The sequence below is a fragment of the Rattus norvegicus genome, chromosome 4 (genome assembly GCF_021556685.1).
Source record: "Rattus norvegicus strain SHRSP/BbbUtx chromosome 4, alternate assembly SHRSP_T2T, whole genome shotgun sequence".
Classification (NCBI taxonomy): domain Eukaryota; kingdom Metazoa; phylum Chordata; class Mammalia; order Rodentia; family Muridae; genus Rattus; species Rattus norvegicus.
In genome coordinates, this window is record NC_141537.1 from 76,807,424 (window position 1) to 76,833,980 (window position 26,557).

Consider the following 26,557-nt stretch of genomic DNA (forward strand, 5'->3'; position numbering starts at 1 on the left):
AAGTAGATTCAACCTAAGTGTCCATCAACTGATAGAAAAAAAAGGGATGCATACACACTATGGAATATGCCTTGGCCTTAGAGAATAAAGTATTCTGTAATTTGAACACACACACACACACAGAGAGAGAGAGAGAGAGAGAGAGAGAGAGAGCAAAATCTGGAGACAATTGTGTTAACTGAACTAAATTGTGTATACGAACATAAATTTCACTGGGTCTTAAATGTCCCATGTACAAAAGTTGAATTCCAAAACAAAACATAAAATGCTGGTTACCAGAGGCTTTAAGATGGATGATATTTTAGCAAAGGAGAAAACTCAAAAGACTACTTTTACCGCACAGCAACTACAGTTGGTAGCAACATTGTAAAAATGACAATTTCTGAGAGTAGATTTTAAGAGTTCTCAACACAGAGAAAAATAATATACAATGTGTATATCATGCCTTCAGATATATGTATACCACACATTATATATGCATATATCATACCTTATTATCTATAGATAAATATTCATTTATAACATAAAGAAACCCAAAGCTACAGGGTTCTTTCTTAATTCTTTTTGTGGTAATCCTCATTATCAACTTTAATGCACTCCATTTATCAACTTCTCTGCTAAATTTTAAACAGTTTCCACTGTGTGTCCTCAGTAGCTCAAAGGCACTACAAACAAAGGAGAAGGCAGAAGCACAGTAGGAGAAGGAAGATATTCTGCCACAACTGGTCGGCATTTGTGGCATAGTGGACAATGGACACGTTGGAGTTAAATGATTAAATATGGGGGCATAGGTTCCATATTCAACAGGTTCCCTTAATTCCAGAGACATACAGTTTGTTACTAGGAGAGATAATTTGCTAAAGTTCCTAACAACAGATCCCGAAATTCTAAGGATAATGTTTATAGCATCAAAGTGCTCCAGGAATCTGATTTTGCTGAAAATAATCTATAGTCACACAAGGAAAATAGAGAGTAGACTTGTAGATGCTCTTTTCAGAGTCTGGAGGGATGACTGGCTGCTTCATTTTCTCGGGGAGACAGCTTTCCTAATTCTTCCATGATATTTGGTTAAGTGCTTACCACTGAAACAGATGCTATATTGTGTTTGACAAGAAGGGAACGTCCTTAGTTTCTAGTTAGCCTGGTGAACCCACACAGGAGTGTGCATCAAGTGTTTGTCTTAACAAATGGCATCACTCCAAAAGGGCAGTGAGCCAGAAGAGCTCCAAAGCCTTATGCAGAGATGAAGAAGCCTGGCTTGGTTGGATAAAGAAGAGGGGCAGCAGGTGGGTCTCCTGGGCACTAAAATCAAATTCTGGAACATAAAGAAACAAAGGGGACAAATAAAAGCTAACTACAGTTCCCGAACCCGATAATTTCAAATAAGAAAGGAGTTTGCAAAACATTTACAGCAGGAAATTACAAATAGGAAATAGAAAGTATGTTCAGCTTGTATGCTCTCAATTCACAGCCAAGAAGACAATCTAGGATTACTGTAGCTGCCATTTCTAAAAAAGAATTTGGTTAACATTAGTGGGGATAGACAGTCAGGAAGCAGATACTGTTTGTGTCTGACATTGGAAGATCATGTTCACAAGTGATTGTCATATCAGTTGCACAAAGAGGGTAACAAACAACAGAGACCCACGGGATCAATTTAAACCAAAAAGTAAATTTGTTTATGTGTCCAGATTCTAACAGTTTAATTGATAATTTTCATGTCACTCTGTTAAACATAGATTATTCTTCTAATTAGAATAACATCTATATAGAATAAAACATGGGGATGGTCATAAATGGTATACATGAAACCCACTTACAAAGAAATGACAAATCCCACATGCTTCAGATACTAGTATAGAATGTATGTGAATAGAAATGCCAGGTATCTCTTTTGATATAGCATTTCCAAAATATAAATACCTTATAGTCTAAACAAAAAGGAGAAGGAAGCAAGCAAGGAAGGAAGGAAGGGAGGAACAGAAGGACGGAGGAAGGGAGGGAGGGAGGGAGGAAGGAAGGAAGGAAGGAAGGAAGGAAGGAAGGAAGGAAGGAAGGAAGAAGGAAAAGGCAGGAAACAGAGAACTCTGTAGACCCATACACCAGTACCTGCTGCTATTCCTCCCAAGAATTATAATGCACTGTGGCTCCTAATGACAGAAACCTGGGTGACATTTTTAATCCAGCATTCTTCATACATTTTACAGCAAGACCTTTTAATACACACACACACACACACACACACACACACACGTATGTATATATACATATATGTGTGTATGTATATAACAAAACTTAGGATTAGGATTCCATGGAACAGTCTATATCATAGTTTAAAGCCCTTCAGCATTTAGCAGCTAGTATATTGGAAAACTGTTCCCATAATATGGAGAAGCTGGGGCCATTGTCCTTGCCCCTTCTTTGTGCATTTATACTCTACAGGGGCATGGGTGACAAGGCAACCCCTGTCCAGCAGGTTGGGTTGACTAGCTCAGACTCAACAGAAGACTCCACTGTCTTCAAGGTCTCTTAATCACATGGGACAGACGCACCCTCCAGAGGACAGGTTATTCCACAGGTGAGCAACGGAGAGAGGAGACTCACAGTGCCACTCTGGCTTCTGATAGACCCTTCCTCCTGTGCCCTGCATGGACTTGGACATGTTATCTAATCTCTTGGCTGCAGCACCCTCATTGCAAAGGGAAGCCTAACAGCTCCGTTTCTTAGAAGTTTGTAAACCCCAAGTGTAATAATGCATGTGTGCCTAGCACAATGAATGAAATGTCATAAACTCCCGCTCAGCAGTTGCTGTTTTATTTTATCATCATTGGGTCATAATAGCATTTTCATTTCCCAAGGAGTAAAGAAGGAACACAAGAGTCAAATGTCTCTGCAGATAGAAAGAGTTCCAAGCATTAGAGCAAGAATTGTGATGAGTTTCTAATTTTTCCTGAGGTCAGAAGGCTGTCTTCTGTGGAGGACCTGAAGGGGCTCTATCAGAACCAAGAGACAAGGGCAATGGGAAAGAAGAGCCCAGGGCTGGTTTGAGAGCCTCTGGAGTTATAGTTGGCAAAGTGTAACATCCAACAAGTGTGATAATGCTGACTGTCATTTTGTAATAATATACATCCACCTAGGAGACAAGGTTCTACCCATGGTTGAGCTTTGAGGCTGGGTTAGTTGGTGGAAATACCCTAAATGTGATAACACCATTAAGTAGGCTTGGTGGGTCCTGAACTAAACAGAAAGGAGAGGGTAGCTCAGCACTAGCAGTCATCTTTCCCTGCTTCCTGATTGGTTAATGCCACGTGAACAACTGCCTCACTTCCTCAGCCATGAAGGATCGTGGGCCAAAATAAGTCCTTTCTTCCTTCAACTACTTCCATCAGGTACGTGATCACTGGAAAAGAGAAGGGTAACCTACATACAACTTCACACAGCATGAAAGTTACATCGAGAGGAGATTGCTGCAGTGCCGTAAGATAACAACTAAGGTGAAAACAGACTACAGATGGGACGCCTTCCTGGGATGATGGTTGCTCACTCCAAGCTTCAGAACTGGGTCCAGAGGTCTATGTTAGACCCATCAGAATATAGTAAGATAAAGACAGTACAAGGACAATACAGAGAAAGTCAGAGAATCAGAGATTTGAATAAGGCTCAGAGTCAGTAGAAATGAGGGAAAGGACCAAGCGAAAAAAGGTCACCAGAGAACTGGAGAGTATAATGTCCTTAGAACTTAAAGAACTTACATAAACAAGCATAGATATATCTCAAAGATAAAGGCTGCCTGTCAAACTCTCAGCCCACTACTGTGTGTTGACAAAATCCAGAAGTTCTGGTTCTCCAGGGGCCTCAGAGGAGCCATCTTGGCTTTGGGTCGAAGCTTGCTGGCGGAAGAGGAGAAGTCAAAGCCAACCAGCCCGCCTGGCTCAATATCTGCATGGCTTGCCAAGGCACTCCACAGCATCCAAGCCTAAAACCAGGAGTGAGGCAAGAATCGTTGGCATCCTGTCCATTCGCACTCCGTGGGAGCGCAGATCTGGCTGCAACAACGGCAAGAGTGAATGAATGTCATGTTTATCCTTCATGACGTTCAAAATAACAGCACTTCAAAATTAGTCAGGCTTCTAATAAGCAATATGAGAGGTGTGGAGACTATAAAAACAGTGTTTGCTTGTGGGGGGAAGGAGCACCTGTTTCAGAAGCAGCTGGTTAAAGAGGGCGAATTTCTAGGCTGGGCTGAGGGATTCCAAACCGCTGGGTTGTGGCTTTGGCTTCGGAAGCTACTTTTGCAGCAAACCCTGCAGATAATCAGATGCTTGCCGAAGTTTGTGAGCCACCTATTCCAAAAGCTTCGAATATCAGGTGGGAACACAAGCACAGTACCGCCTGGGAAAAGGGAAATACTCCGTGGTAAATAATCCTTAGCAGAACTGCTATGCTTTGTAAAAACTAATCAGATCTAGCCTCTTACCTACCAGATGACATCGGGAGATTTTCTCTTCCTGCAGCACTTTCTGATGAGTGTGCAGTAAAATGATTTGGGGGTACTTCAGGCTTACAGAAGTAGGGCAAAATTACCCATTTATTTCCTCCTAAGAAATGTATTCTGAAATCTATTAATGACATGAAAGGGAAGAGTTGTAAAATGTTTTAACTTTTTTTTACCAGATGTGGTGAGGTTTTATTTTCTTAAGCATTTTTCAATTAAGGCTTCATTTTTCTCAAATTTAAAAATGGATTTTCTTTTCCTACTTAAAAAATGTCAACATCCAAATTCACTGTCACAGATAAACTATGAAAGTTATTACTTGATTCCTATTAGGTAGAAATTAGAGTAGTTTATGTTGCACCATGTTGTTCTAGCATTGTACCTTCAGTACTAGTAAAATAATCATTTTACTAGTGTTTCACACACAAGAGTGGATTGTATGTGGCATATTCACCTATGTACAAAAGATATTGTGGTCATATTCTTCCCCAACAACCTACACTCAGCCCTCCTACAGGTCCCATTCCTATTCCCCAACGGGCCCCCAATTTGCTTTCATGTCCTTATGAAAACAGTTTTAAGTTTCCACAGATGGGAGAAATCCTGTGATCCTTGTGTTTGTGAGTCTGGCTTATTTTGAGGTTCTCTAGACCCAGCCCCTGTTCTGGGAACAAAGTGATCTCATTCTTCTTTGTGACAGATGAATAGTGCATCTTAGTTTTATTTCTGTTGCTGTATAAAATATCTGACAGAAGTAACTTAGGGGGGAGGGGGGCTTATTTACAGTTGCAGAGGGATATGGGCCATCATGGTGAAGGAGGCATGAGGGGAGAATCAGGAGGTCTTGCTGCCATATTGCATGGTCAGTGTAGAAGCAGAGGATGGTACAAGAAGTGAGACCAGGTTATAAAAGCCCAAAGCCACCCCACTTATCTACTTCCTCCAGCAAGGCTCTATCTCCTAAGCAGTCCAGGACTTTTACAAACAGCACTACCAACTAAGCACCAAGTCCTCAAATACAGGAGCCCATAGCGATATTTTACATTCAAACCATGACAGTACATTGCGAAAGAAACTGTGTATTTTCTTCATTCATGCATCCATTGATGGACACCTAGGCTGAATCAGTGGTTCAGCTATTGTGAATGATGCTGTAGTAAGCATGTGTGCAGATATTTCTACTGTGTTCTGCCTTTGATGCTGTTGGGTATATATCCAGGAGTGGTACAGCGGCTCCATATGTCTGCTAATAGTGACCAAACTACTAAATGATTATTTCTGTATACTTTTATAAATAAAACTGTGAGTATGAACATTGACAGAATCACTCTATACTGTGTTGGTACCCAGAATCCTACTCCTAGAACTCAATTAACTCCATCATCTTTTTATTATTCTAAGATCCTTCTTGAAGTAAATGGAAAGGTGTGGCCAATAGTTGAGTCCTCATAAGCTTACTTATTAGTAACTGAGAACATGGTGAAGAGAGATGCAGCTAGGGATGCCTGAGGAAACAAGGGCTACCAGAAACAGAAGACCATGAGCTCTACCTTCCCATCTCATGGCATCCACCCTCCATTCTCAAGGCTTTACCCTCCCCTCTAATGAGATACATCTTCTCCTCTCCCCAGCTCCACCTGCCTTCTCACAGGTTCCAGAATCCTCTCACATGAGATTTACTTTCCCCTCTCACATTCTATCCATCTTGTCATGGGAGGTTCTTCCACTAACCCCACAGCATGTGATGTGAAAGCAAACAGAACTCGAAGGTTTTTATCCTCAGTCAACACTGGGGCACAAGCTTTCCATTTCCCTACATCAAGTAAGCAAGGTCCTATGCCAGGAGTGACCAAGATTGCAATAGTCTTTAGTTGTACTAAATCTATCATTAAGCAACTGGAACTCATAGACAAATGCCTTCTACTAGGCCCACACCAGGAAACGGGCATAGAGTTATCTACTGAAGACCATCTGTAAAGCACAGAGATTTGGACAACTGGTCTCTCTAGCACTCCATTACACGTTAATGCTACCAAACTGCTGTCTACCAGCTGCTAACCCTCCTGTGTGTGTGTGTGTGTGTGTGTGTGTGTGTGTGTGTGTGTGTGTGTGTGTGTGTATGAGAGAGAGAGAGAGAGAGAGAGAGAGAGAGAGAGAGGTGGAATACTTAAAATTCTGCTCAATGTTACTTTAAATAGCAAATATTTTGATATGATGTATCAGAGAGTTTAGAATAAAGAATTAGTAAGTATAAATCCAAACATTGATCTTTAGAAGCCTCCCCCAGCTGTGAGACTACAAACCCATAGTTCTAAAACTGGTAGGCCCAACATAGTGTATTTCACTCAGGAAACCATATTTAATAAGCAGCTAATGTGTACTAAGAAAGGACAAGATGCCAAAAAAGAAAAAGCAGAGAAAAAACAAGCAAAGTGATTCCATTCATATATTATAACTGAGTTCAGAAGAAATTACCAAATTCATAGATAAACTTTGAAATAAATACATATCTTAGGTGATTCTATATGGTGCACTTAGATTAAGGTCTGCATTTGCTTCTTTGATTGGATGGCATTGGCACTGAAGATGACTGTCTTGAGCACAGAAGGGGAAAGCCTGTGCTATAATAATCTACAGAAAAGAATCTAAAGCGCAACATGCTAGTCCTTTAAGGCACATAAAAAATGTATCTACCTAGTGACCAAGGGTGAATATGGGGTCCATCCTACCAAAGGCAAAGACAGAACAATGAAGTCATCTGATGTTTTACCCCCATGAAGTTCAGGCCTTGGCTGCATGCACAGAATGAGTGTTCAGGAAAGACACATGACATTGCATGACTGTCATGTTTACTCTTCTTTGCGAATTTTATATCTCCAGACCATACAGAATGGTCATCTGAGTTGAAACTTGAAGAGAGGGGTTCAATGGTTCCCACAGGTTACTGGACCTCACAACTAAAGGTTCAAAAGGATGCAATTACAATGACTGACTTCCAGTGTCCATTTGCTACCAACCTTCTTGGGATGCTTTGAAGTCTTAATACTCTCTAACATCAGCTGCAAGCAGGAAAGATGAATTTTTTTTAATGCTTTATATTTAAAAGGGCAGCATTGTTTGTAGAAAGAGCACTAACATCAAAGCCATGAAACATGGGCTTAAAATAAAACTAAAAGTGTTCACACCAACCCTTCTTGCCTCTTGTTTCTTTTTTGGTAAGAAACAGGTAGATAGTAATAGCAATTTAAAGTAAGACTAACCCATGATGACAACTGTCTGTAGCAAACATACTTCCTGGGACATGAGAAGGTACCGTGTATTTGAACTATGATGGGTAACTGTAAAAACTGATCTGAATCTAAATAAGGTGAATTTAATTAGAACAAATTTGTTTAGAAGCAATGAGAACTCACTATAAGAAGAGAGATTTACAGCATTGTTAGCTCTTGGCTGAAGAGTTGCTTGGCAAGTTAGTCATTTGTATGGATGGATGGATGGATGGATGGATGGATGGATGGATGCATGGATGCATGGATGCATGGATGCATGGATGCATGGATGCATGGATGCATGGATGCATGGATGCATGGATGGATGGATGGATGAATGCATGGATGGTTGCATGGATACATGGATGGATGGATGGACGGATGGATGGATGGATGGATGGATGGATGGATGGATGGATGGATGGACGGATGGATGGATGCATGGATGCATGCATGGATGGATGGATTATTGGCAATACAGGGTTGCATATATCAACTGCCTCTAGGTATCTCCTGTGCACTGTGCAGCCTCAGAAATCCTATTCTTCCTCTGTGTTAGGGAGAATGGAGTTTTTTCCCACTGAAGCTGGAAGGTGGGTTGAAAGTGAAGCTTGTAGACCTATAATCCCTAAATAAAAGCTGAAGTCTCATCTCTTCAGTCTGCCATGGTCCAAGGATAAATTTCCCTTCAGAATTCATAGTGCAATAATCGAAGGTGGTGAAAACAGTTAACATGTCCACATAGCTCGCCAGGAGCACCAAATGCCTGTGTGCTGCAGAGTGCATGCAGCACAACGAGATTTGTTCCATATGCGCTAATCTCCATGTTCATGCTCACCTAGGAGATCCTTCTCTATAATCCTCACTCTCCCTAGAAGCCTACCAGGGACACATACTGCAGCTCCTTCTTTCTCGTAACTTTCTTTTGTTCTTCCCCCTTTCCATGGCTTAGAAACACACTCATCTTAGATCAGGTTTCTTTTGCTGTGACAAAATACTTTGACAATGAACAACTTTGGGAAGAAAAGTCTTATTTCATCTTAAAAGTCTCAGGCCACATTCCACCGCTAAGGGGAGTCAAGGCAGGACCTCAGACAGGGCGGGAACCCGAAGGCAGAAACTGATGCAAAAGCCGTGGAGAAATGCTGCTTACAGGCTTTCCCATTATGGTTTGTTCAGCCTGCCTTCTTCTAGTGCCCAGGACCAGCAGCCTAGGGCTCCCACTGTCCATAGGCCCTCCCACACTATCCATAAATAAAGAAAATGTACCTACAGGCCAAACTAGTGACTGTAGCTTGTGTCAAATTGACATGAAACTAGCCAGCACATATATACATTACCACCTAAAATAGAATTCCTAAGTAAATTGACCATTAAATATCAACAAAAGTAGATAGCATTAAAATTTGCTGTAAATCTGTTTACATATTTTCCTTTACTCTGCACCTAATAATCAATACACACTTGTGTATATGTGTGTGTTCATGGGTGATGTATACAGGTATATATAAGGTATATGTATATGATATATGTGTGTACATGTTTGTGTATGTGATAGTGAGCATGTGCATATGTTGTACATGCATGTGGAGGCAAAACATTATCACCATGTGTCATTTTTTACAATTCCCCACCCTAATTTGAGACAAGGTCTTCCACTGAACTTGACGCTATGCATCTCAGCTAGACTGGTTGACCAGTGAGTCCTGGGGATCTCTGTCTCTGTGCCCTCCAGCTCTAAGAGTGCATGCAAGCACCACCATGTCCATATATTATATGTGTGCTAAGAACCTGAGCTTGGGCTTTATCCTGAGCCATCTCGTTAGATCCATCACAAATGATTTTTTAGAATATTGCTACACTCGTACATATTTTATTTGGAAAATAGCTTGCCACTTAACAGTACAAAATTCACCATTTACATACCTTTTTAATGGTTTTCTGCCACATTGTATTATGTATCATAAAGTGTATGCATCACAATAGATAGCATATCTTAGCTCAGTGGTCCTCAACTTACCTAATGCTATGATCCTTTAATACAAATCCCTCATGATGTGGTGACCCCAAAAATAAAATCATTTTCATGGCTACTCTGTAACTGTAATTTTGCTACTGTTATGACTCATAATGTAAACATCCAATATTCAGGGAATATGACATCTGACCCCTGTGAAAGGGTCATTTGACTCCCAACAGGGTTGTGACCCACAGATTGAGAACCACTGCCCTAGCTGTTTATGTCTGATTACCATCAAAAACTCTTCAACTTTAAAGATCACCCAAATTATTGAAGTCTTGATCCAAGAAAGTGTTTGTGACTATGTGCAGTCGTATGTAGTGTGTGTGTGTGTGTGTGTGTGTGTTTGCACATATACAGGCAGCGTTCTACTTGAGGTAGAAAGTGGAAGATTAAGGAGAAAGTCATTCAAGTGGATTGAAATCAGCAATAAAACGACCATTTTCCAATACTAAATGGACCTGAAATTTATCCCCCTGCATCTGTAGGTAAATGTCCTTATGTTCTTGAAACAATAAATCCCCATGAACTCCACATAAAGCTTTGCAGAGGTAAGATGTGAGGTGGTTTCCATCAGAATCCACTCAGTGCTTTGTTTGCGCACCTTTCAGTCTGAGTCTTTTCACATCCTGGCTCACTCGCCCGAGTCCTAGCCTGGGAAAGGTCAGAATGCAACCTGTTTCCCAGCCTTTGTCCCCTGGGTGGCTGCCAGGCTGTTGAAAATAACTGCTTTCAAGGTCCAGATTATGCCTCCATCTACTCAGTTTCAAACCAGCGAAACCTACAGCCATGCTGTGGCAGTTTCAACCGGCACCTTTGCTTTTCTTATCATCTAAATTTACTTTTACAATTACTGAGTGACTCAAAAAAAAAAAAAAGCTTCATTCTGAACATGCAGTTTTCCACCAAAACCTCAAAGGCAAGACAAAGAGATACAAACCTGCACCTCCCAGCCTGAACTTCTGAGGCAGGAAATGGAAATGAAGCATGAGCATGGCCTTCTGCTCTGCACTATAATAATCTTTCCATACTCCATTGTCCCTGTGTATTCACATTCCACAGCATTAGCTTTGGGAAGGGCGAGCGCAGTCCTACAGCACAACCTCCTCCTGCAGGGAAAACTTTCAATGCTGCCTCAAGCAGACTCAGTGTGGTCTGCCTGGGCCCTTGGGGCAGAAGTGTGAGGATGACCACCCACCCAGCAGTCCCTTCTGGTAAACAGGTCCCAAGACACTTCAAACAGCCAGTAACCATTGAGCCCCCCTGTGCTGTGTGTGCAGATTCACTGGCAGTTGGAGCTCTTCTAAATCAACCCTTAGATGTCTTCCCACCCAGCTTTATTGTTCAGAATGCTGAAAAGCTACTCTAGATTCCATAAGCAGAGGCTGATGGATGTCCCCTGCAATCCCTAAGCAACACCTTCCAGTCCCTAACCCAAGCTGGTCACCACAGAATGCTGTGTCTAAATTCCACTGTTTCACACAAGTCAAGCAAGGAGACAACTGCAAAATACAACAGTGTCCTCAGCGTTTCCTGTTTCTTAGAGTCCAGGGGCATTTTCATCTTGATGAAGTTTATCAATTTTTTTTATGCTGGGAATTACTGACTCTTAGCTGTTTGCAGACTCGGTGTCCAGCTTTCTTTCAAGTCCTCTTCTATTCTTGAGGAACGTATGGAAGCAGTAAAGAATCTTGAGTTCATGACTGTGTCACCCTGGGGGCACAGAAGTCTTCACAATTTTCCTGTTGTCACTGCAAGTAGAGGTTTCTGCCCCATCTCAGTGTTTGCTATTTCAACTTCCTTTTTTCTTTTTCTTTCTGAAGCTGTTACAAGACCTCGGTGAAGAAGAGATTTTTCTTTTTTGCCCAATTTCTAGATAAAGAAACTGAGGCTTTCGAACATGACCTCTTCCCTTTCGTGGTGTTCTTTGTACTGTGGGTCAGCCCAACGCAATAATGGTCCTCCAGAGACATAGGTGCTGGGTTATTATTTTCAGTAGGAAATGATAGCATTCGGGTAACAGGGTATATGAATCTTTTTATTTCCTGTAATGAAAAGAGTGCAGAAAGGAAACTTTGATGTGGGTAACGTAATTGTATGGATCCTATCAATCCATTACCCTGCATGCAGAGTGTGCTCCAGTCTCCACATCCGTCACTCTGCTGAAGCGGGCAGCCTTTTTCCACATTTTTACTCACCTAATGGATTTGATATAAAATCTGTTTTTCTATGGATGTGAGGCTCTAGAGGTTTTGTGGTTCATCAATACATAAAGGCTGCCTCCTGTTATAGCACCCTTCCCTGAGCGGCTGCCGAGTGTGGCTAAATGCATCACAGTCTTTTACAAGCCTGCTGTCACCGCTCTTCATTACAACAGAGGAGATAATAAAATGGGAACTTAATGGCATTAAAGCATGAATCCAAATATATGAGGAGAAGAAAAGAAAAGAGGAAGCAAATAGCACAATGAGGACAGAAACTACATTCACAGAGCCGGCCAGAGGGCACATACGATGTCCAACATTGTCAAGTCACTGAGGAACCTTGAATATGAAAGTGACCAGCAAAGTAGATCCCTAAAAAGGGAAATGTTATCGTGCATAATCTAAAACCTGGAAAAGAATCTATCCTTACAGGTTAAATAATTCTTCAGTTCTGAAACCACCAAACATAGGTGTTGTAGATCAATGAGTAGCATTGAATAATGTTAAGATCAGTGATGGTTTAAACTCTGAAATACAGTACCTGACTGTCTAACTGGGAGAAAGAAAGTAGACAATGAAATCTCTACAACCTCAAATCTGAAGCCTTGCTGAGGAGAGAAACATGTGAAAGCTATTGTAATAAGACAGCAAGTTGGGTCCACCAAGAGCCACCCGATGTCCTGGGAACACAGAGCAAAAGCAGTGTCACTAGCTCAGAGAGGCTCTGAGGAAGCCCTCAGGAGGAGGTGCCAGTGAGACTGAACCTTAAAATGGAATAGGAACCGGTGAGATTAACATGCATAGATTATTGGGATAAAGAAATGGAAAATTAGAGAAAAGGGGAAAGGTGGGGTTTTTTTCTCTACACCCTCCAAACATCTAGGCACACACAACTGTTTGAAGAAAAGAAGACTTAGTGAGCTAAAGCAAGTAGATCACAAATTCTAAGGCAGCTTGAGTTACTGAGTGAGTTCAAGTCAGGAGGATCACAAATCCAAGCAAGTGAGCCTGAGTAACTTAATGACACACTATTTAGAAATTGTATTTTAAGTTTGTAAAAGGGCTGGGGTGTAGCTCAGTGACAGGGTGCTTGCCTAGCCTATAAAAGGTCTGAGTTCAATCCCAGAGCGCTGAAAAAGTTATAGAATAAGCAATGTAAATGAAAGACAGAGTCACAAGCTCCTTGAATGTTGGGAACAATGACAAAAACATTTTGGGAGAGCTAGTGGCAAAAGCAGCAGTTTGGAAATGGGCTTATAGTGCAGGTTCAGAGAGGCAAAGAAACCACTTGAAACCATTGGGGCTTTATGCATGCATGCAAACTTATGAGATTCCTTGGTCCATCTTATAAAGGATGGAGAGCATAGGAAGCAGAACCAAGGCAGGAGGTTGCTATACCTTTTGAGCAAAAGTATGGTCATAGCCAAGGCCATGAAAGGAATGGAGAGAAAGGGGAGTGTCTCAGAAGATTGGAAGTTACAGATCTGGAGCCATAGGGATCAGAGTCACCAGCTTGAGGATGGGCATAGTGGGATAGGCTCTATTCTGTGAGGTGGAGAACACTACAAGTTAATGTAGGGTTGAGCCCGTTCTGCCACTGGGCACTGCCACTTGGGGAGGTGGAACACAGAGAGTTTGACTGCTCTTATCCCACAGTGTGTCGGGTAGGTTATGGACTGTAGGGAAACTCAGAGGCACCGATCAGGAGTGGAAAAGTTCAATCTGAGATATGGGGAAGTCAGAGCTGGTTGGGGGCCTCCAAGCCTGCAACAGGGTCAGGAATGTGGGGTTCTCAGGCTCTTGGACATGCAGGCGCAACTGGGAGTCGTGGAAGAGCTGAGAACAAAGTTGGGGCCGTTGGGCTGGGTTTATCCCAGGTCTTGGGGTGCAGAGAGGCTGTCTATGGGAGATAAGACTGTGACTCTGTAGATGAAGGCTTTCTCTATGGCTCCCTATGGTGGATTTCAATGAAAAGAGAATGATTCTGAAATGTTTTTTGTCCTGGTGGAAAGTGGATATGTAAAACCATACCTTATTTCTCAGGGCGGGCCTGAGATTAAATACCTTTTAAGGAATGTCTGGGAAGGAATCTTATTGGCAATGCCCTCTGGGCCTCTAGGTACCCCATTAGCATGAAGATCTCTGTCTTGAACCTGTGTGACCAAGGTCACATCTCTTTTCCTATTGTCTTGTCTGAGATGTTAGGGGTGCCTCATTTATAAGTTGAGGGGCTTGGTGGCATTGCCTTTACATGGCTGATGGCCACAGATCTATGGGGAACCTCAGCTGTGTGACACTATGTGGACCTATGTGACAGAGTCTCTGGAGATCCAAGCTTTTAGCTCAACCGAGGATCAGGCTTCCTCTCATGGTCCACTGCCACATAAGTTAATATGAAATAAAACTATGCTCACTTTCAGACATTAAGTGTTCATCTTCCTTTGCGTCAAGACAAAGCTATTCAACAAGCACTTATTTTGACTTTAACTCATAGTGTAGATGCATCAGCATAGATTTGGGGATTAATAACTGACAGTCACTTAGAAGAAATCATGAAATGGATGAAAGTGTTCAGGAAAGGAGCAGCATTCATCCCTGACTCATCCAGCATTTTTACAAGATAGCCACTACCCAGAGTTGCCCCTTCATGTCCATCATTGGGTACTGCACCACTTGTGAAACACCACCCCGAAAATAAATAGGCATAAATCTGTACCCCTCTATAGACAAGATATTGTGCATTGTTTATTTTCAAGTATGCCTGAATACAGGAGAATTGATCTTCACATCTCTCCTTTCTTAGAATCAATCCTATGGAATGGTTTGGGATTTATCTAAGTCTATAGTATAAATTAAATCATGAAGTCCCCAAAGTTTCCCTCATATCTATTCATTTCTCCACTTCTGAATGTTATTGACTGTTAGTTGCAAACACCAAAAGACCAAGTACAGATCATGGGCCCCGTTAAGTTTTTTTTTCAAAAGACCTAAAACAAGAGACTATGAGAAAATTCAGGTATTTTTCCTTATCTTCAGAGATCTAATACACACAATTGTTCCAAGCACTGAAGATAAAGTAAAATTATCTATCTGCACCATTTACATTTAATGTGTCACGTGTCTTTGATGACTAATTGGGAACAAACCAGTTTTCTCAGAGTCCCGGGCAGGCCTGGGAACACTCTGAGCTCTGTGACCTTCAGAGTTTGAGCGTCTCATGTTCTCTATGGACTCAGCCTAGGTGTAACTCAAAAGAACACAATTACAGTTGGCAATATACTTAGCAGCTGCCCTTTTGAACCTTGGCAGTGGAAAAACTATCTGGAGAAGGTGGAATGTTGTAGAGAGAGCAGGGGATGAACCAAAGCCCAAGGACAGCATCTTCTCTTGGAGCCCTCTATTTCAAGATTAGCTTATTCTATAAAATAATGCTTTCTATTCTGCAAATCTACTTTTTCAGGGAGCCATGTTTTCCTACTACTCATAAGAAAACTTCTACAGGTTTCCAAATGACGTCATCTGGTTTATTGTTAACAGCACCCAGCCCATACTAAACAATAGAAAGCTCATTGCATAATACAAAAACACTAAAATTTTAACTTCTGGATCACTAATAATTTTCAAGATCAGGAGTCCAGAGTCACCCAGTCAGTGAAGGTGGCAACATCAAAATGTAAACTAGACTGTCTGGCTCCAGAAGTCCACATAGAACCAGTACACAGTAGCTTTGCAGAGACACAGGTAGGCCAGAGCATCCTTGAAAACTTACTCCCTGCAACCCTTGCTGTCTGTTCCTGTGTCCTTGATCCTTCCTCTTAGTGGAGCATTACTAAACAACAAACAACCTGCAACAAAAAAGAATACTGGGAGGATGCTCAAAGTAGTTTACAGAGATATTTTTTTAAAGATCAAGATTAAGCTCGAAAATGAGCAAGAAAAAATAATAGATTAAATGAATAGGTTTAGGGTGAAAGAGATCAAGAAACTAAGTCTGTGACCCTACATAAGGAATAGGTAGGCATACACATGGTAATTAGAGAGCATTAGCTTTCTCAACAGCAACCCAGACAGCTTGACAATTGTCTTTCTGAGGTGTCTCAATTAGATGTGAAAGGAGAATAATGGCTTACCAGAAGAACAAGGCTTTGGAAAGTTGACCTCAAGCACCCCTTCCCTCAAGATGCTAACTGAAAATGTAATTCCGGAAAATGAGAGTGCAGACACAGAAATAGGATGTCATGGCAGCTCTCAATCTAAGCATGGATTCCTGAAGAGGAGAAAAGGCAGGCTTGGCCACAGGGGAGAGAGAGAGATCATAGGACAGGAGCTAAACCCCAAGACCTGCCTATCCAGATGGAAACAGAAAGAAGTAGGGGATGTCTCCATAGCTCAAAGACATGACTGGTAAATGACTGGAGATGCTTAATCATGGGAAACATTTTGAGAAAAGCCGTGAAGTTGTGATAGTGAATTTGGAATTCATGACAAAGACATAGATAGCTGAGCAAAGGGGGAAAAGTTTATCACAGAGAAACAAAGAATTATACAGAGATAAAATATAACTAAATGTGATTACCTGGCTTATTAGTAAGTGATGGCCTTGTCATCATAAACATATAAATGCTAAATTTTCATAGACTCAAATTCTGCAGTATGACTTGGAGAAAAATCTGCAAAGGAGACTGAGGAGGCAGTCTCTGTTAAAGTCTAATCCTCATCTCACATCCTGGAAAATCAATGGAAAATACTTAAGGATATAAATTAATAACTTCCACACAAAGGTGTGCATGTATGCATGTGCATGTGCCTGTGCATGTGTGTGTGTGTGTGTGTGTGTGTGTGTGTGTGTGTGTGTGTGTGTGTTTAGTATGGAATGTTTGTTCGTGTATGTTTGGACATGTGGAGGTCAGATGCTAGCATCAGGTGTCTTTCTCTATGCTTGACACGTTATATTGAGACAGGATCTCTAAATGAAACTCCACAGCCACCAAGGAGCAGGTCCAGCTCTCCAACACTTATGCCATCAGGCTTGCTCACTGTGACCCAGCCACTAGGGCCCGCTCTACTAGCAAAGTGGTAACAGAACCCGACTGAAGCAAGGCCATGGACCTAGACATGGCCCTTGGGGGCATCATGGGCCAAGACCTCACCAGCTACTCCATCAGGCTACTTCTTGATACTCTGGAGTCTTCAGTTCTGCCTCTCTTCACTTTGTCCACACCACTTTGCTTTTCTTTCTCTTCCATCTCTTTCCCACTGGCTTGTTTATGTTAGTGACACAAGGGCCTCAAGGTGTCTGGGGTCATCTTAAGAGTGCTATGCCCTGCCTGTACTATATGGCACTGGGCAAAGGTCTTCTCAGGCCTGTTCTGTCCACCTAGGCCACATGCCATCAGGCAGGTTTCCTGTGTAATATTTTGTTAAGGAAAGAATATTAGACTTAAAATTAAAGACTACTACTCAAGAAATAGCTCTAAGAATTCAGAGGTTAGTATCTCACACCGAACATTCATTGATCAGATCAAGTAAGTGGCTACTGACGAATTCGGATGCATACCCAGATGCACTGTTTTCAACTAGTGACTTCCTGAGGTTTGTAGTGACACTGAGTGTCAGCGACACCTGGTTTGGGGTCCCAGCCCTCTCTGACATTTAGCTAGAGAGGCCACCCTGCTTTCTCTAGACACATCTAAGCCCAGTCTGGCCTGGCATGAACTAATTTGATAAGTTTCTCCCATGATGAACTCATTTTCAAGCTTGAAGAACTCTCAATGCCATACCAACCATTGTGCCAAGCCTCAGAGGACAGTTGCTCCAGCCCAGGGCTGTGTCCTTAAACCTTTCCACCTACCTCATTATTCTGTTACTGTTGACTGACCCTTCTAATCTCAGACACTCATTTTTATTTGGTAGCACACCTTCCCACTTGATTTCCAACTCCCCACCTCCCACCCCCGCCTCTGTCTGTCCATGCTGCCTGTCCACTTGCTGTCACTCAGTCCTTATCATCCAGGGACTCACTTATTTTGACTTGATAGTCTCATGCAATGTGCTTTTCCCCTCCATAGCACTGACCTTGATAGCAAGTACAAATTTCAACTATTTCAATAGCCTTAAGGTTATGAGACCATCAGTTCCACAAATGCTTGGCATTGTTCAATGAAGTCTATAGGGAATAATAAACATAAAGTCATGAATGAAGAGAGTTATGGTGCGCTGGTGGAATCAGTGTCTGGTTATCTGTAGGTGCTAAAGCAGCATTGGACTTTGTTGATATTTATTTAACATCTTTAATACTCAGGGTACACATAAACCACATTTGACCCATGAAGTATTTGCATATGGAGTTAAAACTAGATTAAATGAGAAGTAACTGATCACTTATTAATTTAACAATTATTTATTGAATCTGACTATATTCTGAGGCCAAAGGTTATTGAGATGAAATAGTTTTATCTCAGCTTTCATAAGCTTGTGGTCAACTAGAAGCAGTATAAACAAATGGTAAGAATGCTATCAGCTTCCTGCATAGTGGAATGCAATACACACTGAGAAAAGCTCTTGCATTATTTGTTATAATTCCCCAAGTCCGAGCAATGGACTTTCCAGACAGGAGTCAGGGAAGGTCACTGGGGTCTGGAGCATCAGCACTGAAACATTTTTCTTCAACATACTCATTGACAGTGAGCTCACGGGGCTAGAGAGGTGGTTCTGCAGTCAAGGACAGCACTGGCTGCTCTTCCAGAGGACCTGGGTTTGAATCCAAGCACCCATGTGGCAGTTCACGACTGTCTGTTACTCCAGTTCCAAGGAATCTGACACCCTCTTCTGCTTTAGCAGACCAGCATACAATGCACAAATCTACATGCAGGCAAAATACTCATATACATAAAATACAAATAATAATATCTTTTTCAAAGGAAAAGAAAGTAAGCTCACATCCCATTGAGCACATGTGCTTATTCGTTCTTTTTGACACTTTGTTCATATAGGGAGTGTGTGATATATTATAACTAAAGCCCACATTTAAAAGGATGGACATTAAACAAGCATGATGGGTTACTCAGTGGGTAAAGTGCTGCATAAGCCTCATAAACTGAGTTCAATCCCCAGATCCCATAATGGAAGAAAAAACAGCTCCCAAAAGTCAGATTCTCCTAACTCTATAGCCATGCCAGATAGCATGTGTCCACCTGTATAAACACATACATACACACATATGCATGCACACAAGCACATGCTCTCTCATACATACAGACATACTCATACATATACACACTTACAGTCATACACACATGTACACACACTCATACACACTCATAAACACACACACACAACTTTTACACACTCACAGGCAAGCGTACATACTAATACACATACACACCCTAACAAAAAGTAAAACATTTTTAAAGGTAAACAATAAAGGGAAGGACTTTTCAAGATAAATAAATGCGTCAAAATATCTCTGTTTCCCAGTCAAGCTCCAAGCCTCGACCCCCACCCACCACCCAGCAATTCCAGAGTAGACAATTGTGCTCTGACCAGACCAGAGCAGCAGCCTCCCTGCTGCTCATGGAGTCTGGATTTCACAAATTCATCCAAAGATTTTGGACACTTACAAGTAACAAAGGTAGCTTGTGACAATCCAGACATTTCCAGGATCCTGGTAACACCATTAGTGCAAGGCATGGTTTCCCCATGATAAGCACATTCAAGAGACCGAATTAGATTGAGGTTACTTAGTGAGCACAGAATTAGAACAAATGGAATTGCCGTCTGTAGAGATGTTTCATCAAATGAGAAGAACTGATTGAACCGCCTTCTCGTCTCTGGGTATATTCCTATCGGAATAACTAGACCCAGACCTCAAATAAATACTGACATGTTTTCCTTTTAGCCTTCTTTTTCCTAGAATCACTTCAGACAACTGCCCTTCTTTTAATGCATCGCCACTTCAGATAATAAGAATGTACTTGATTGGATTGAAACTTGGAAACATTAATTACATTCCTGTCTTGGGGATTCAACCTAAAGAGACAGAATTGTTCTGCATAAGGCTGAAGGACCACAGGGACCTGAATCCTGGCAGGCTCTTACGATGTTAAAGGACTTTCCCCTACTTAGAACCAGCAGAATCCTACTGACCTGGAGCTACTGCATCCTCACCCACTCCAACTTGGAGGTTCCTAATGGTTGTGACAACTGCTTATTTGATTTGGGTTTTCTCAAAGAAGTACCAGGTTTCTTAGTGATGGGAACAGTACCCCTCCCTCCCCACATAGAACAGCAGATATGGACCCAAGAAAAAAACTCAACCATCCAGTGACAGCCTCAGCACCAGGGACAATAATGATCTTTTCTTTTTCCCCAATATTATCCTACCCAGCATCATACTCCTTTCCCTAGAAAGAAGCAAGCCCATAATCTCCTGCTGAAAGCTACGAACAGTTAAAACACTACACCTTAAAACTACACTAAGACCTTAAAATAACTTATTCCTACCCCATCCTTTTTTTTTTTTTTTGAGGGGAGGAGTGGGTTTGTTGGGTTGGTTTTGGTTTTGGTTTTGGTTTTGGTTTGTTTTGTTGTTGTTGTTTTGTTTTGTTTTTTGTTGTTTTGTTTTGAGTGAGAGTCAAGGCTATGCTCTTCTTTGAATAGCTAAGAATGACCTTAAACTTCTGATCCTCCTGCCTCTACTTCCTGAGTTATAAGCACCTTCCACTGCTGCTGGCTCTGCAGCACTAAGGATCAAACACATGTTAGACAAGGACTCTAATGACTGAATAACTTCCTCGACCTTCAACCCTCTTTACAAATCTTTCTGCCCTACTTAAGACACCTGCAGACATATTTTCCCTGCTTTCTCATGTACATATTATCTACTCAGTTAGTTAAAAGAAAGACCATTGTTCTGGGACAACTCCAGAGAATAAGAAACATTAGGAGCTATTTTATGTCATCTATTCAGCACTGTACCCAAAGTGTATATTTTTATTTTTAATCGGATATTTTATTTATTTGCATTTTAAATGTTATCCCCTTTCCTGGTTTCTCCTCTGCAAACCCCCTTCCCATCTTCCCTTACCCTAATTCTATGAGGGTGCTCCCCAACCCACCCACCCACTCCTGCCTCAGCATTCCCTAGCATTCCTCTACACTGGGGCATCAAGCCTTCATAGGACCAAGGGCCTCCCCTCCCATTGATGCCAGAATAAGGCCCCTTCAGCTCCTTCAATCCTTCCCATAATTCCTCCATTGGGGTCCCTGCGATGAGTCCAATGATTGGCCTCAAGCATCCACATCTGTATTGGTCAGGATCTGGCAGAGCCTCTCAGAAGACAGCTGTATCAGGCTCCAGTCAGCAAGCACTTTTTGGCATCAGCAATCGTGTCTGGGGTTTGGTGTCTGCATGTGGAATAGATCCCCAGGCAGGGGAGTCTCTGGATGGCCTTTCCTTCAGTCTCTGCTCCACTCTTTGTACCTGTATTTCCTTTAGACAGGAGCAATTCTGGGTTAAAATTTTAGAGGTGAGTGGGTGGCCCCATCCCTCAACCGGTGGTTAGGGAATCATTCCTGACTTCTAGATATGGTCTTGACAGGTTCTCCCTCCACTTTGTGGGGTATTTCAGCTAATGTCATCCCATGGGGTCCTGGGAGGCTTTTGCTTTCCCGGCACCTGGGACCTTCTGGTTGCTACCCCCAGTCCTCCATCCCCCATTGCTATACACTTCTGTTCAACTTCCTGACCCTCTGTATATCTCCTCCATCCCCTCCCATACCTGATTCTGCCCCTCTTTTCCCCTCTCCCTGCTCTCTTTCTCCCAAATCCCTCCCATCCTCTACTTCTCTTGATTATTTTGTTCCCCCTTCTATGTAGAACTGCAACATTCACTCTATAGTCTTCCTTCCTCTTGAGCTTCATGTGGTCCTTGAGTTGTATTATGGGTATTCCAAGCACTTATCAGTGAGTACATACCATGTGTGTTCTTTTGTGACTGAATTACCTCACTCAGGAAGATATTTTCTAGATCTATTCATTTGCCTACAAATTACCTGAAGCTATTGTTTTTAATAGCTGAGTAGTATTCCATTGTGTAGATGTACCACATTTTCCATATTCTTTCTTCTGTTTAGGGACATCTGGGTTGTTTCCAGCTTCTGGCTATTATAAACATGGCTGCTATGAACATAGTGGAGCAGGTGTTCTTATTACATGTTGGAGCATCTTTGGGTATATGCCCAGGAGTGGTATAGCTGGGTCCTCAGGTAGTACTATGTCGAATTTTCTGAGGAACCTCCAGAGTGATTTCGAGAGTGGTTATACCAGTTTGCAATCCCAGTAACAATGGAGGAACATTCCTCTTTCTCTACATCCTTGCCAGCATCTGCTGTCACCTGAGTTTTTTATCTTAGCCATTCTGCCTGGTGTGAGGTGGAATCTCAGGGTCATTTTGATTTGCATTTCCCTGATGACTAAGGATGTTGAACATTTCTTTCAGTGCTTCTTGGCCATTCCTCAGTTGAGAATTCTCTGTTTAGCTCTGTTCCCCATTTTTAATAGGGTTATTTGGTTCTCTGGAGTCTAACTTCTTGAGTTTTTTGTACATATTAGCCCTCTATTGGAGGTAGCATTAGTAAAGGTCTTTTCCCAATCTGTTGGTTACCATTTTGTCCTATTGACAGTGTCCTTTGCTTTTCAATTTTATGAGGTCCCATTTGTCAGTTCTTGATCTTAGAGCATAAGCCATTGATGTTATATTCAGGAAACTTTCCCCTGTGCCCATGTCTTTAGGCTTTTTCCCTCTTTCTCTTCTATTAGATTCAGTGTATCTGGTTTTATATGAAAATCCTTGATCCATTTAGACTTGAACTTTGTACAGGGAGATAAGAATGGATCAATTTGCATTCTTCTACATGCTGACCAGCAGTTGAACCAGCACCACTTGTTGAAAATGTTGTCTTTTTTCCACTAGATGGTTTAGCTCCTTTGTAAAAAATCAAGTGACCATAGGTGTGTGGGTTCATTTCTGGGTCTTCAATTTTATTCTATTGATCCATCTGTCTATCTCTGTACCGATACCATGCAGTGTTTAATAACTATTGCTCTATTGTACAGCTTGAGGTCAGGGATGGTGATTTCCCCAGATGTTCTTTTATTGCTGAGAATAGTTTTCGATAACCTGGGTTTTTTGTTATGAACTTGCAAATAGCTCTTTCTAATTCTATGAATAATTGAGTTGGAATTTTGTTCTTAACAAAACACAAAGTTTGATAAAACTTAAGCTTAACTACTGAGGAGCCACATGTTGACCTTTCACTGTATCTATGGATTTGGCAACTGAACTAAATTTGAAAAATAATTTTTAGAAGCTGAGAATATGGCTCCTTTGTAAAAAGCTTTCTGTCCAAGCATGAGGACCTGAGTTAGATTCCCTAACCCATGTAAACAAAAGCCAGATATAGTGGCATGATTTGTTACCCTAGTTCTGGGGAAGCCTGAACAAGTGAATCCCTTAGGCTCACTGGCTGATTCACATGGAATGAGTTGACTCCATGTGTAAACATATGCAAACATTTCCCTGCTCTTATTCTCTAAACAATCGAGTATTATGGCTGACAACTATCACAGCCTTCCTACTGTATGAGGTATTACCAGTAATCTGGAGATTATTTAATGTATATAAAAGGATGTGCATAAATTATTTGCAACTATTTAAGCACTTTATTTAAGAGACTTCCGTCCTCAGATTTTGATATTCACCAAGGTACTGAAACTAAGGGATAATGTTGTCTTTGTTTTGTTTCCAGGAACATGAACACTTAAGTTCCTTTTCTTGCCCTCCCCAACTCGTGGCACTAAGCCACTTACAGTCTGGTGTTGCTTTGTTGAGAAATAATTGAGGTGGCTTACATAAACTCATTAGAATTTTAATGTGTATATCTATAATGCATTTAACTTTAAATATTCCATGCACTTATCTGGATGTCCCTATATCCTAGATGCCTACAAAAACAAATAGCGTCAGTGAGGTAGGAAGGAAATTTAATATATAAGTAGAACAATACTTCATGTTTAATTTAAAATTATAGCTTAAGTATAGCAGTGCCAACATAAAGTTACCTTCATTAAAGAATAGTAATTGATTAAATGTCACATATAAACACGTTTTTATTAGAGAAAAGAAAGAGAAGTTTGTAGATGAGTATGAACTAATGATGTAAGCTCTGCTCACCTATTGTGCTCTTTAAAGACAGGTGCACACCATTTACACAGATTAGAGAATTAATGTTAAAGCTCAAGGCTTTAGAAACTACTTTAAAATACATCTATGGATTTTTATCTTAATCGGCCTTAACCTGGGATAGTCAAATGTGCACATTAGAAAAGAGTCTCCACTAGGGGATCAAGTTGCAAGTCAGGTCATGATCCCATATTAACTTCTTGATCCATTAGTCCTGATGGAATCTGAATGAGCTGGTTTGGAGTTTTCTTTTCTTTTCTTTTTTAAAAAAGATTTACTTTATGTACATGAGTACACTGTAGCTGTCTTCAGACACACCAGAAGAGACCATCCAATCTCATTACAGATGCTTGTGAGCCACTATGTGATTGCTAGGAATTGAACTCAGGACCTCTGGAAGGGCAGTCAGTGCTCTTAACTGCTGAGCTATCTCTCAAGTTTGGAGTTTTATTATGCCCTATAAATTGTTCTTCTTCCTGAAACACAGGCCACTCAGCCAGGCAATGGTTGGGAAGGATGGAACATGCCTTCCCAGGACTTTCATGGTACTGATTGATTAAAAGCACCTGGGTGAGTTCAGAAGGCATCTGATTCCAGGCTCTCATGTCCCGGGATGAAAGAGTACACATGGGACTCACAGTTAGAGTCAGAAGTAGAGACCATTCATTAAAAGAAAAGGTGCCCCAAGAGTGAGATTGGGATAGTGAACTGAGGGAAAAGCCACATGTGTTGTATGGCCCTTATAAGACATTTATAGCTGTCCCCATTTGTATTTTACAGACTTTCTCTCACACCCTATACATGCTCAGTTCTTTAGATGAAGCCCAAGGGAAGAAAGGCTTCCAGTCTTGCTCTGCAAGGTGGCATCTTTCACATGTAAATCTTGAGGTTTCTGACCCCATGCCTCTGCCGCATCTTTAGCTCCAGGCACAAATTGAAGGCAGCTCCCCTGAAGAGTCTCTGCTCTCTCGGCAATTGTGTAGGGATGCATGGCTGCTGCTCATGAAGGTTTATCATACTCAAGAAATAGGTCACATATATAGAATTGTCAAGATACATAGTAACTTGCCTTCTCTCTTCATTCCACAGGAAATTATTGGAATGCTGCCTCCTTCCCAAACCCATCATCCTACCTGCACTTCTCTACCTTCCAAGGGGAAACAAGCGCTGACATTTCTTTCTACTTTAAGACATTAATCCCTCGGGGAGTATTTCTGGAAAATCTGGGGAACACAGACTTCATCAAGCTGGAGCTCAAGTGTGAGTATTCATTTCCTATCAACACATTAGTGGTCACACAGAGATGTCTCAAGACAGTTGACAGGGAAGAAAAGAAAGCACTGCTTTGCTAGTGGTGGGAGACCATGCAGTAAGGTTCCCTGTCTGATATACTTGCTTTCCAAGGAAATGGGCCAATGAGTCGTCAGAGGTGTGTAAACCAACCTGAATGAAAGAGGGTGGAGGGACCTACATGAGGGTGGAGGGAGCAAATAAAAATATCAATGTGACTGAGGCAGCCACAGACCTGCCATCTAATGAAACAATAGTGTTTTGTTTTCTCAAGTTCTGCATCCACACATTCCAAAAAGTGTAGGGTCATAATTTGGTTAGGCAAAGGTACAGAAATGGACCAGCCAACCATGTGGAGTTCAACTTTCAGGATTGCTTCTGTGGGAAGAGAGGTAAGGCAAGTCCACAGACAAACATTGCTTTACCAAAGTCCATGGATCCTCAGATTTGGGCATTTATAATATCCAGACCTCCAGGTTAAATGATTTACTTATCAGGCTCTTCTGTCTGTTGAGATAAGTCAAAAGCATGCATAAGACTCTGAGCCCAGTCTTCTGCAAGATCTCAGCCCCCTGCTGAGTATGTCAGGCTGGCATTCTCCCTGCATCTGTGCCCTTTAGGTTCTCTGCACTACTGTTAGCTTATGCTTCTGTTCCAAGAATAATCCCAAAGCTATTTCCCAGTATATCTAAGGTTTTTCTCTTTTTGTACTTATAAATATGCAATGCACCATTTTAAAAAGATAATCTCGGATAAACATTTTTTATGTTGAAATCCCACTGAGTCCTCATTTTAAATGGTAGATTGTAACATAGAAGAAATAGATGAAGGTATTAGAGAGTCTCAGATTCAAACCCAAATTTAGGATTGAATTATTTAATCACATTGGATCCCAATTTTTGAATTATATAAAATTATGATGTTAATTTTGGGAAACTGTTTTGAAAATAGAATGCAGACCTTCATGGAGAATTTACTTCAGTATATAGTAAGTACTAAAATTATCTTTGCAAGGTTTCCCATTGTAATGTGGGGTT

The 26,557-nt window shown here is 41.4% G+C and overlaps 1 protein-coding gene across 2 annotated transcripts in view; it reads left to right on the forward strand.

Moving 5' to 3' along the window:
• The window catches only part of Cntnap2 (contactin associated protein 2), a 2,247,664-nt gene that overhangs the window by 1,899,854 nt on the left and 321,253 nt on the right, over window positions 1-26,557 (forward strand). For both annotated transcript variants that reach the window (NM_001427648.1, XM_087658677.1), the window contains 1 exon segment: window positions 25,320-25,490. In NM_001427648.1, coding sequence (NP_001414577.1) covers window positions 25,320-25,490 — 171 coding nt within the window.